This window comes from Chanos chanos, chromosome 12 (genome assembly GCF_902362185.1).
Source record: "Chanos chanos chromosome 12, fChaCha1.1, whole genome shotgun sequence".
NCBI lineage: Eukaryota > Metazoa > Chordata > Actinopteri > Gonorynchiformes > Chanidae > Chanos > Chanos chanos.
Genome location: NC_044506.1, coordinates 12,082,939 through 12,096,595, shown reverse-complemented (window position 1 = coordinate 12,096,595; position 13,657 = coordinate 12,082,939). Strand labels below are relative to the sequence as shown.

The following is a 13,657-nucleotide window of genomic DNA, read 5'->3' as shown; positions in this document are numbered from 1 at the left end:
CCCGTTAAGCTGCCCAGATGTTTGCTGAACTGTACATCTAAGATGGTTACTCACGTGGTTACCGTTGAATAAATACAAGGAACTCAGCCATACTTTGTGGGCGTGTGCATGTGCGTGTGTGTGTGTGTGTGTGTGTGTGCGCGCGCGTGTTGTTTTTTTTTTGTTATTGCTGTTGTTGTTTTTTTTAATTTTCACCGTTCTTTCTCTTTTCTCAGCCACCCAAAAATGAATGATATTGAATATTATGCAGCCTCGGGGCAGAGCAAACAAACACAGGTGTTTCATAACTTGCACCGCACACGGGGCTGAGCCTAGGTTCACATCCACATCTGGTGAGCATGGCATTGCCAGAAAATTGCTGTCTAGTTAAAAAGCTTTAAATGCAAGATTGACTGTGAGACATCATAAACATTATTCATGCTTTTTTATTTCCCTCAGTCCCTTATTCCCTACTCAATTCATCATTTCTAAATGGAGATAAAGAAGTAATTCACAATGTGAAATGACAGTTTAAGTGCTGCATTTCAAGTGTCCATGTAGCATACATCTACAGTCAAGGCCACGCACCGAGATGCCTGAAAAACAAAAAAAAGAAGAAAACACACACACACACACACACAAAATCAAAAGTCCCATACACTTGATACTGCAAGAAACAAAGGTATAAAAACAAACACAGAGAGAGAGAGAGAGAGAGAGAGAGAGAGAGAGAGAGAGAGAGAGATCACTAATGCTGACATTCCATTCAACCTGAGAGCTTTTAAAATTTTGAGTGTTGAATGTCTCTCAGTGTCTTTTAACTCATCAGGAAGTGGCTGTCTCCATTCTGGTAGCACTTAACTCTTGGTCTGACAGAACGTACTCACTCACTCACTCGGTCTCATCTGGCGTAGTGCATTGTCAACTCTGCTGCTTCCATTTGGAAACATGTCCGTACAGCCAAGAACAGGCTTGGCAAGAACCGCGGTCCATTTAGAGTACTTCTTGAGCCAAATAGTCTAAAAAAAACCCCCAAAAAAACCCACACACAAATAAAATGGTGGTGAAGGGAACAGTCCTTGCCTTTGCAGTCAGTCTGCCTGAACTGATAGAGCCGGAGTAAGTGAATATAAGCCATGTTTGCAAGGTTAATTCTAGCAATAGTAGCTAAGCCAATACACCCTTATAAAATTTGCCTGAGATGAAGAACAGCCATTCATACTGATTTTCACACTGACAAAAGACAGTGTGTGTCACTGGAACAGTGAAACAGCAAATTTATGCATGCATGCTCACACACACGCACACATGCATACACACACACACGCACACACGCACACACACACACACACACACACACACACACCATGCTTTTGATAGTAGTGAAATCGTGTATGCCATGGTATGAAATGAGCTTTGGACTACTGAGTTGTTCTCTTGTGTGACCGTGTATGATAGAATGAGGCTTTCAACCCCGGTGGCAGTATTCTTAATGTATTTTACCCACGGCTACAGCACGAAACTTGGATGGGTGTCCTTACAGGAGAAAGTCTTTAGTGGATTACCAGCTCAAGACTTCTAGATCAATACTCAAAGAGGTCGTGCAGGCGAATGTGTATATGTGATTTGGAAAACGGGCCTGCATCCAGCCAGCACAGCACGGAAGAGTAATTTCAAGGATTTTCCAGCCCTGAGCAGAAGCTGTTTCAGCTCAAAGAGAAATGTCACCGGGTCCTAGAATGTACCCCTCCCCCCCAACCCTCCGCAACCCCTGTCCCATACCCGGATCGTAATCGCCATTGCATTCGCCAAAAAACAAACAAACAAATGAACAAACAAACAAAAAAACAACACTCCTAAGACGCACTCTTTTGGTATCAGCTCCACCGTAATTGGGAAGAAAATGGCAAATTTGTTCACTGGGTGAATCAGCTGAAGTAGAGAAAGGTAAGGGCAAGTCAAACATCCGCCAGAATCCAGTGTCAGGGTCAGAAAAACAGAACTGTGAGCCTTCTGTGATTAATTGTACATTTGGACATGAAAGCAATAGGGTAAGGATGGTCGACAAAGAGAGTGAGAGATTAATTACCGATCGTTGTTCTCTCGTGATTATTTTAATATTTATTTAGAATACTTACAAGGATTCTGGTTACTATGATAAAATGTCAGCAGTTCAATTGATAACGAGCAAAAACATGTGAAATCCTGTTCATTCACTAAACCTCTGATCCCCCTACTTTGATCCTGGACTGGCTAATTTACTTACTGGCATTAGTGTGTCGGAACAACCTGCAATTAGTCAAAAATGAAAGAATCACTTTTCTACATGAGTTATTCAGAGAAGAAACCCACTACTGGTCAATGTTTAATAATTCACTGATTGGTTAGTGCAGGCAATCCAAGGCCCAAAAATTCATTATGACAGAAAAAAGAAAGAATACAAAATCCCACCGTATGCCGTTAAGACTCGGCCTTTGATCAGATTTACAGGAGAAAGACAATATTCTACAATCAAAAGAAAAAAAAATGCATCTATCAAAAAATTCACAAAAAACAAGTATGATTAATGAATGCTCTAAGCACATGAGCGTCATGACAAAAAATATTTGACATGACTAAATAAAAATTATAATAATAATCAATAAAAAACATTTTGCCCATAATGACTAATATCTAGTGTTTGGAATGATGCACACTGTGAGATTTACTATTTATTATTTATAATTTATTATTTATTTATTATTATTTGAAAATGCCACAGAAGTTTCATTCAGATACACTGAGCAGAGCTGTTCATATCCTGGTGCTGAAATGATGCATCTCTGCGCCATGACTGTTTTGTGGAGTTGGAGCTGTTCATTTGCTGGTGCTGAAACCCTAATTGTCTGTGCTTAAACCGCTGTGTTTTTATATGTGTCCATGCATATACAGCTAGATTACTGTACATACTCTCCCCAGGGGGAGAGTCTGTTTCCAAAACACTCAACCATTCCATACCTCAATCTTAAGTTAAAATACAACTCTAGCAATTGCGCACACACACACACACACACACACACACACACACACACAGACACACACACACACACACACACACACATGCACACATACGCACACACACGCTGTGGAAAGAGTGAAGAGCAAGACAGTTCTCATTCTATACCTCTACACATTGCTTTCCACTCAGACTGTGAATCACCGTGGGATGCTGACGCTCCACAGCATCCATCTGCACTGACACCAATCCAGTGGGAGAGGAGAAATCAGCATTTCCAACTTCCAGGTACAGGGATCTTGACAATCACATTAACCACAAGTCAAGCCTCCTTTAAGCATCACAAGGGGTTGGTCCACACAATTGATCAACTTAACATTGAGAGATTGGTTAACTCAGCCTTCATTAATAAAACATAGGGAACCATGCTGATTAAAGAGTACACTCAGATTTTATTGGGGGTTTGAAACAGTGGGGTTCAGTGAGGGAGAACTGGATCCTTAGGGAAACTATGGGAACAGTTTTAGGGCTGTTTTGTTCCTTTCTTGTTCTTAATCACCTAAACACAGATGTTAATTGGTTGTGTTAAGAGAGGATCAGTATCCCTGGAGTGACTGCTATGAAATTCCGGCACTATGGCCAAAGGCTTGATTCCTTCACAGAGATCAGAACATTCCAGAAAAAAATGTAGGACAGAAATGAAGCATGAATGGGAAAACAAATAAATTCTGCAGCCCATTCATCCTATTTATACATGATTTAGAACAGCAGACATGCGTTCTGGATGAGTGAAATAAAAGAGAAAAAAAAGAAAAAAGAAAAAGGATCTATAAATGATTTCACACTGGAACTTATGCAGCTATTCATTAAGGTATTTACCATGTGTAGCAGTTTGAAAAATACTCACTGGATTCCGGACATCAGCGTTTCTTGTGAGATTTTTATATTCAGTATTTTATACAGGTTAATGCATGTTAGTGTTTTATATGGAAGAAGCTGAGGAATGGGGGAAGGGTTGGGGGGGGGGCGTTGCCACAACTAGGGAATCACTTCTAATCAGAATCAGTCATGCTCACTGCCACGGTTATTATTTAGTTCTGTTCCTGCTTGGCTTTAAAATGAGGAGTGTACCCTCAGGATCCTGTGCTGGATAATATCCCCGTCTGAATAGTGTGTTTCTCCTCCTTCTGCTCCTAAATGTACCCCACACCCTGCAGCTGAACTTAACACTCTCCGCTGAGATGGATGGTGAATGCTCTCCCAGGACAAAGTGCCATTTCCCTCCCCCCCCCCCATTCTTTTTTTTTCCTCCCACAGGCAACTGAAGAAAATCCCTTTAAGGGCTTAGCCGATGGACGAATCCCAGCGTCCTTAAACAACTTTATCAGCCAATGGAGTTCACCCTGACCTTCAGCAAGAATGACAATCTCCCTTCACAAAAAAAAAACACACTTTCCCCTTTTTTTCCCTATCAAACAGTACTGCCATTTTCTCTTTTCTAAAAATGAACCGCCACATACTGGGACATGTAGTAGTCAATCTTTAGACTTCCATAAGGTAGAGTCTCAAGTAAAAAGCAAAGAACAGAGAAAGAGAGGAGTAGAGATATGGAGATTGAAAGAGTCGGGGGGGGGGGGGGGGGGGGGGGGGTTCAACATGCCAAGTCAAAATACCCCTGCTGATAGCGTCTGAGCCAAAATGTGTATTTCTTATCAACATTGAATGTATCAACAATGAAAATTATTCCTTAATGAAATGAATGGATTCATGAAGAAGTTAGCTTGCTGTGAGACAAGCAAGGGAGAAAGTCTCACCACACATCTGAATAAACTTGATTAATCATTTATTACACCTTGTAATGGTATATTAGTATCCTTTGGGTTTTGTAAAGGGAAAAATACATTTGTAATTATGGATCAACGGTCTACAGCAAAGAAATTCTGTATTAAACCATTAAAGTGTTTTATAAGAAAATGAGTGGAATATTTGTTTTACATGTCAGAGTTGGGGGAAAAAATTGTGTAGCAATGACAGTAGTTATAATAATTTTAAAAAATTAATAATGAACTTTGTAGTTACTGCTAGGTGAATTAGTTGCAGTTGTTGTAAATCATTTATATTTTTCAAATTTTAATGGGTAATATACAGTGAATTAATATGGGGGTGATAAAATAGTAATTATTCCATTCCAACACAACATTATATTGATTGTGTATACTGCTGTTGGTCTGTTTTATCCCTCAGAAGCAATAAATAGGTCGAGATGATGTCTCATTTTCAATGGTGTAAAATTACTCTTGCGGTGAGAAACTGCTTTTTCTTTTTTTCCTTTCTGTTTTTTGTTATGTATTGTCTTCAGCTATGTCTATTCACTGAAGCTGAATGGGCACATGCCTCAACAACAACAACAACAACAACAATAATAATAATAATAATAATAATAATAATAATAATAATAATAATAATAATAATAATAATAATAGTGTGCTATGAAAGCAAAGATAAACATGGATATATCCCATAGCGGGCTGGTGTCTAGGTAATCTTTGTGTTTACAGTTTATAACATGAGATAGATAATCTAAAAAATATGTTTCCCTTGGCCTTTGGTGCTGGCACTGTCTTTCAGTCTGACAAAATCAGATTGAGTAAAACCAATAACAACATTAAAGATTGTTCCACAACCACTATTACTTTACCAAACAGAAACCATGCTCTTAGTATAGCAAAAAATAAAAAAAAAAAGGTGATGGGGGGTGGGGGGTGTGCTAAACACTTTGACTGATGTGGGCCAGACTACCCTGTATGAATGGAAAGCCTCTTCAGTGGAAGCCAGAACCTCCACGCTCCACAACACTCCTGGCATCAGTCATGACCAACAGTGGCCTCTGCTCTTTCTGCCAACCAGTGGTACTGAGTGACGACCTCCACACAACAGAAACAAAGCAATTTGGGCTGGGAAGTGGAATGTTGAAGAGGTGGGGGGTGGAGGGCGGGGGTTTGTAATTGGGGAAAGGGCTCTCCAATCTCCAAAGCCCATGGCTGGAGATATTAGAGACGGGTGTCTCCAGCATGAAAGCAAGTCCTCCTGTGATGGATTAGACCTGGAACTAATGTGCCCATCCACCTGTGAAATGAAACCCACAAAAGTGTCTGCCAACAATCTGCCCCAACCGGAAATCCCCGAGATATGACAACACATGTCACAGTGCCAGCCTCTGTTCTGTGACAGCTAGATAGACACATTAACACACACACATGGACACAGAGAACATAAATATGCAATGTAGCCTCTTAACCGTTTTTCTTTAAAAAAAAAAAAAAAAAAAGTCTGATCTCTCTTTTTTTTTGTCTTTGGTAACTTCACAGAGGCTTGTGGTCAAAACCACCCTGTACTGACTGTTACTGACTGTGTCTCTGTCTATTCCGTCTGTATTTATGATAGTCAAGGGGATTGATATGAATTATAATGTACAAATATTCATGAAAAATCCTTTTCAGTCAAAACCAATGATCCAAATGTTGAACAGTTTCATGCACATAATGTCAGAAACTGAGTTAAAATGGAGCAAATCGCTTGTTTTTCCTGTCTCCCAAGACGCTGTTTAACATTATTCATCACGTGTTACATTTTGGGTTACAAATAAGACTGGCAAATTGCACCAGTTAGAACTTTGAAGAACTTTTTTTTTTTTTCTTGAAATGAGCAACAAAATAAATAAATCATATTTGTTCATGCATTAATAAAAGAGAATGCAAATGAGTGGGACCATACTGTAATCCTCGTTGAGATTTTTTCCCCATCAATATTTAACCAGCACAAACACATCAACTTCAGACTGAAGAAATGTGAGATGAGCTGTATGAAATGGGAAAGTGTGGGAAGTTTTCTTTCTGTCAGGTTCCTATAAGCAACTTAATGTTGTAATCACTGGGTCCTCCAGTCAACGCTAAATATAGATATGGACTTATGCATCCAACGTTCTGAATCACGCGGCTCAGATCTTTTATTCAATTCAGTTTTAACGAGATGATTATTAAAGCGTCCGTAATGAACTGGACTCTCATTTGTCACATGTTCTCACCATTCAGGGAACTGAAATGGGTGAAATTACACAGGAGTACCAAAGCGTGTCATTTACCACGCACAGATGTGACTGCTTTGATAAAAGTCATTAGCAAGAAATTGCACAAGTTATATTAGGCACTTACAGAGAAATAAAATTAGAATCATCATATGGATCAAAGACATATTTCAGCTGTATCTTTAAGGGAGTGCAGTCTTTGATTAGGCTGTTTTTCTGTCATGTAAGATATGATACTCTGTGCGAAAGTTCTAATTAAAGCTGGTATTCTGAGTTGCAGAGTACAATCACGTGCATCTTCTCGGTATGTCTCGGTATGAATAGTTCAATGGCGCATATAAATATTTGAATTATGGTTGTGTTATAATTACCAGGTCAATGTTGAATCAGAATACGTGTCAAAGTTCACTGAAGTACCATCTGTCTCTTTAAATTACAAACCTTTACTTAAACATCTTTATGTTGACTCTACAGACACAAAAAATATGTAAATATCCACATGGAGAAAAACACATATGGAGTCCTCTGGACACACACACACACACAGACACACACACACACACACAGACACACACACACACACACACACACACACACACACACACACAGACACACACAAACACACTCTTTGGGTAATGGTGAACAATAACTATATTGACTGTATTTGGTTCCTCACTCCTCACACAATGCCTTGGCTTTTTTGCAGACATTTTGCCTTTCAGAATAGTGACTCTAGTACACTTTGCAATTGAACAAACACAATTGCTTTAACAACAATTACACTGGTGGACATGCTGGCTGGCATGCATGGTAGCGTAATACTGGCGCGTGAGCTCTGTAAGTGCTTTTGTGTCAAACTTGACCTCAGGGACTCAGCAGCAGTACAACTCTGAACAAAACAAAATGCAACAGTGACAGAAATGAAGCCCAGAGTGAGTTATAAACTCCAGATCGATAAGAGTTAGTAGAGAAACGTACTGAAAGTGTTAGAGAGCCTATTTCACCCCAGTACTGTCTTCATCCGCCTGTGCTCTCCTGGCTAACTGCATCTCTGGGACCCATTAGATCAAAGTGCACAGGTGCTGGCCTTGTCTCTCTATAGCTCGTTTAAAGCAACGTTAGCTCCTGTCATTGCAAAAGCAAAACACACAAGCTGGGAGGACGCTGGTGAAAATGACTTTAAACTGCACTCAGAAGCACTCACAACTGTCTATTCTAGTCTGAAATGCAGACAAACTATAAAAGAAGAGACCACAGCTTTCCTTCTGGTCTTCTGCCTGGGTTTGCCTCTCTCTCTCTCTCTCTCTCTCTCTCTTTCTCTCTCTCTGCCCCCCCCCCTTCCCCTTCATTTAATTTGCTTTGGGAGGATTTACTTTTCTGAGACCATCACCCATCTTCTATCAATCCGTTAATTTGTCCATCAGGGTTTTTTTTTTTTTCTTTTCATCTTCTTGTGGACCTTCTGAGTCTCTTTACCTCTTTATTTGGTCTTGCTGCGTGCCTTCCTCAGCTTCTTTCTCTTTTCTTTCTATCTCTACTTTTTTCTTCCTTCCAGCAGTGTTCCCTCTCTCCTTGCCTCTGTTCCCTCCCTGGCAAGCAACATTAATAATTGAACGGGTGTGAAGATCTTCCTACCGGAACATTCTCCTTCATTAATCCCAATATGTAGTGTGCTGGGGATCTGACAGGATTCATTTTCGGCCTGGACATGCTTGCTTCCCTCTCTCTCTCTCTCTCTCTCAGTCATCCACACTGCAAGCCACACACTCTCAATCCCTACCCAGCCAGCCCCAGCTTTGCTCAACCATTGATAACGTAATAGACTCAGATGTCTGACACCAGGCAAAAATGTTCCAGTCATGATCCATACAGCATAGACTCTTATTAGTGCTGAAATGATGGGTAATTGATTTGTTGTTTCTCTGATGTTGTTCCAGATGCTTTTAAATGAGCTCACCTGTAATGTGGAGCCATTCTGAGACAACATTTACTTCTTGAGACGTATTCCATTGGTGTTGGTAAAACATGGGGCTTGTGGTGATTTAACTCTGTGTTTGTAATGATAGGGATGACACATGTATGTTTCTAGGCAGTCTGTAATGAGGTAATGAAAAGAAAACACTGGCAAAGTTAACCACCTGTATGAATATGCCACCATGTTAAAGTCACTTGTGCCCATATGTGAGCCCTGCGTCAGGCATTCAGATTCATCTCTGGAGCCAAGGGAAGAGTCCTGGATCCTCCACACAGAACAGACATAGCCTTACAACATATACACATGAGACAGAGAGAGAGAGAGAGAGAGAGAGAGAGACTGAGAGAAAGAGAGATAAAGAAGGAGGGGGAGGGAGAAAGAGAGAGAGAGAGAGAGAGAGAGAGAGAGAGAGAGAGAGAGAGAGAGAGAGAGAGAGAGAGAGAGAGAGACACACACACACATACACACACGCGCGCGTGGGCGCACAGAAAGACAGAGAGAGAGACAGAGAGAGAGAGAGGGGAGAAAGCGGGAGATCATATATTTTATATATGCTAATACAACAGTTGGGACCATAATTTTTAATCATTCATTAAACCCCACCATAGTTTTAATTCACACCACAGTCACTGAGGATTCCAAGTGTTTGAAGCTAGCCTACTTGACATTAAAAAATAAATAAATAAATAAATAAAAACGTATGAGAATATGATAGCAGCTGTCCTATCAAAGAAGATCTACAATATGTTATACTTTTTCATACATCTTCCTCAAATTCATATCTGACAGCATGTAAGCTTAGATAAGGCACGCATGAACAGAGAATCTGTATTGATGTGTGTGTGTGTGTGTGTGTGTGTGTGTGTGTGTGTGTGTGCACGCGTGCCTGCGTTTCTGCTGGTGTGTGCATGTGCATGTATGTATATGTGTATGTGAGTGTGTGCATGTGTGCATGTGTGTGTGCGTATGTTTGTTTGTGTGTGTGTGTGAATGAGTGAATATTTGTTTGTGTGTGTTGAACATGTACATACTGTATGTCCTCATATCCCTGCCGATATAAGCATGTGCACAGATGTGAACATACATTTACATTTGTAGATTACTGTATTCATCAATCACAGAGAATCAGAGCTTGGCTCTTTAAAATCAGACACAATTCAAAGGCAATGCTCCACTGGTGTGTGCATCTCAGTCAGTTTTCTTTGTCTTACGACACGCTGACACTCAGCCCAGTGTCTCAAGGTTGATAGAGTAAAATAAATAAATAAATAAATAAGCAGCACAGAACCAAGCAATATCCAGCACCTTAATCCTACAGTTGAGAGATAGTTCAGAAATGCATCACTTCCTCACAATGGCCCTAATGGAACAGCTCTGAAAGCAGAAAAGCCTCTTCAAAGAAATCTTACATTCATCACGCAATGTTACTTTAGTGTTTGGTAACGCTGTTAGAAGCAATGAACTCCTCTAGAATGAATGAATGAATGAATGAACAAAAACAATGACAACAATAACAGCTACAACAACTACAACAACAACTACTACTACTACTACTGCTACTGCTACTACTACTACTACTACTACTACTACTACTACAACTATTACTACTAGTACTACTGCTACTGCTACTACTACTACTGCTACTACTGCTACTGCTACTACTACTACTGCTACTACTGCTACTGCTACTACTACTACTGCTACTACTACTACTGCTACTACTGCTACTGCTACTACTACTACTGCTACTACTACTACTACAACTATTACTACTAGTACTACTGCTACTGCTACTACTACTACTGCTACTACTGCTACTGCTACTACTACTACTGCTACTACTGCTACTGCTACTACTACTACTGCTACTACTGCTACTGCTACTACTACTACTGCTACTACTACTACTACTACTACTACTACTACTACTACTACTACTGCTACTACTACTGCTACTACTACTACTACTGCTACTACTACTGCTACTACTACTACTACTACTGCTACTACTACTGCTACTACTGCTACTACTACTACTGCTACTACTGCTACTGCTACTACTACTACTGCTACTACTACTACTGCTACTACTACTACAACTACTGCTACTACTACTACTACTACTACTACAACTATTACAACTACTACTGCTACTACTACTACTACTAATACATGTAGGGAGATGGTGAGCAGTTGAAAACAAAAAGAGTTTTAGTGGAGAAGGTGAAATGACAAAATGAAGAGAGCCTTCCTCCCTCCTGTGAATTTCTCCTAAAGCCAAGCAGGCCTGTGAGTGATGAGAGTGTTCAGAGAGACTTACACACAAGTTAATAGCATTCGCTCAGGACTAATGTAGAGTGTTGTTTGAGAAAACAACGGTAGCGTACATGATCTTCATCCCGAGAGTAGTGATGTTTTATTTTATTTTTTTTCATTTTATATTTTATCACTTTTAAATAAATTGTTTAAATAAATCTCTAAAACAGGCAGTTCCTAAAGTATGATTTTAAACTTACATAACATGAAAAGATCTTGTGAAATGTGAGTCAGTCAATTGCTGCTGTGTAATTAAAATTTCAGTATATTATATCGTACCATATATATGTTACATGACAAATTATATGACAATTAAAATAACAAAATTATTTTAACCAAAAAAAAAAAAGTTTTGCCCGTAATGACTAACAAACAAATGGATGGTTATGATGAAGGAAACACTGTGAGATGTCTTATTTGTTTGAAAATGCAGCAGAAGTTTCATTTAAATACATAGACACTGAGCAGAGCTGTTCGTATCCTGGTGCTGAAATGATACATCTCTGTGCCATAACTGTTTTGTGGAGTTGGAGCTGTTCATTTGCTGGTGCTGAAACCCTAATTGTCTGTGCTTAAATTGCTGTGTTTTTATATGTGTCATGCATATACAGCTAGATTACTGTACATACTCTCCCCAGGGGGAGAGTGTGTTTATAAAGTGAATGTTTAGAAATAGGAAAAACCATGTACAGCACAATAGATAGATAGATAGACAGATAGATAGAACATGTATGGCACATGGCTTGACAGGTCATTATGGGAATCTGTGTTACTTAGGGAGACCCCGAAAAGCAAAATACCTCATACCCTTTTCTAAGCAAAGTATTAAAGAAGACCTTCACACATTTCTGTTATAATGGAAATCCCATTTATTTTTATTTGATGAGAGTGCACATCTGCACACACACACGCACACACACACACACACACACACACACACACACACACACAAACACACACATTCACATGATTCACGCACTCACACACAGACAAACACATACCCGTGTAAAACCTACCTTTTTATTCATTCTCCTTGCCTGTTGGCTATGTGACTACACATTCTTTGAGCATTTTAACTACACTCAAAGTTGATGATTGAGAGAGTTATTCCAAATACATGAAGTCAGGGAGAGGCCTTGGGTTGCGGAACTCTTTAACATAAAGAATTAACGAAACTACATCACAGTCTGAACTGTAGCTCGTACCAAGACATCCACGGATGCCTGCAATCCCATTCACAGCAGTATCACTTAAAATAAAAGAGAATTTCTCTTTTTTTTTTGCTGGACCTAACTTAACCTTCACTGCGGTTGTCAAGCTATATGAGGATTTTCCTTGAAGTGGAGCTGCAAGTACCTCTAAGTACAGTTCTGTTTGCATTCTACCGTGGCACAGAACAGGGTAAAACACATTTTCAAACTCATTTAATAGAACTTTCCTGGCATTTCATATAGTTGCGGGCACATGTGACCCATGGATAATTACCTCTGCAATGTGCTGTTTACTTCTCACTGAGGTTCCAAAGATCAGTAATGGATTTCAAAGTTGCAAAATGTATTGCACTGTAATCTACAGAGTACAGCGGTAGTAATATTACTTTCATAGCTGCATCACCTCATAGTGTTATATTATTCCTAATTAATATGCTGTAACAGAAATACAATTTATGCATTTATGTAAGTGTAACAATACCAGATAACCAATAAAGCAGTGACACAGCTCATAACAGAAAACAAACAAACAAACAAACAAACAAACAAACAAACAAACAAAAAGCATTCAGCAAGCTAATTGTTATATGCTGATCTCATCTGAAACCCTCTTAAAACTAATTTTTATGCATGAGGTATATCATTGGCAACCTCTCTCAACATAAATACAAAGAAGCTAGAGACTCCATAGGTTCATTATGATTCAAAATAAAATAAGTGAATGGATCAACAACCAATCGAGAGCACTGACAGCTAAGAGAAAAGCCCCAAAAGCTCAGATCTGTACATTCAAAACTAGAGGGGGATGAAAGGATAAAACTGCATAAACATTTTTATTGTTCATTTACTTTTTTCCCCAGCTGCTGATTACAATGTACAAAACAAGAACAAAGATCATATTCTCATTTTTTTAAAGGTGATTCCAAAGCTGAAACCAAACATCCTTTGATCTGAAAGTAAATTCAGTAAATCTGTTTGCTTTGAGTGACCCTGATGAGAATAAAACACCACCCGCAAACGCATCATTTAAAAAGCAGATCAGTTATGTTAAAATGAAATTATATGTGAATGTTAGCATTTATCACGTCACCAACATT

At 39.3% G+C, this 13,657-nt stretch overlaps 1 protein-coding gene across 1 annotated transcript; it reads right to left on the bottom strand.

Annotated features, from left to right (window-relative positions):
- Positions 1-10,645: 10,645 nt before the first annotated feature.
- LOC115824736 (uncharacterized protein DDB_G0271670-like) lies at positions 10,646-11,104 on the bottom strand (the record flags this gene model as incomplete). Its single annotated transcript, XM_030788492.1, has 2 exons — positions 10,646-10,756; positions 11,012-11,104. Coding segments are annotated over 2 exons (204 nt in total), but the record flags the coding sequence as incomplete, so codon positions are not given.
- Between the last annotated feature and the right edge of the window lie 2,553 nt (positions 11,105-13,657).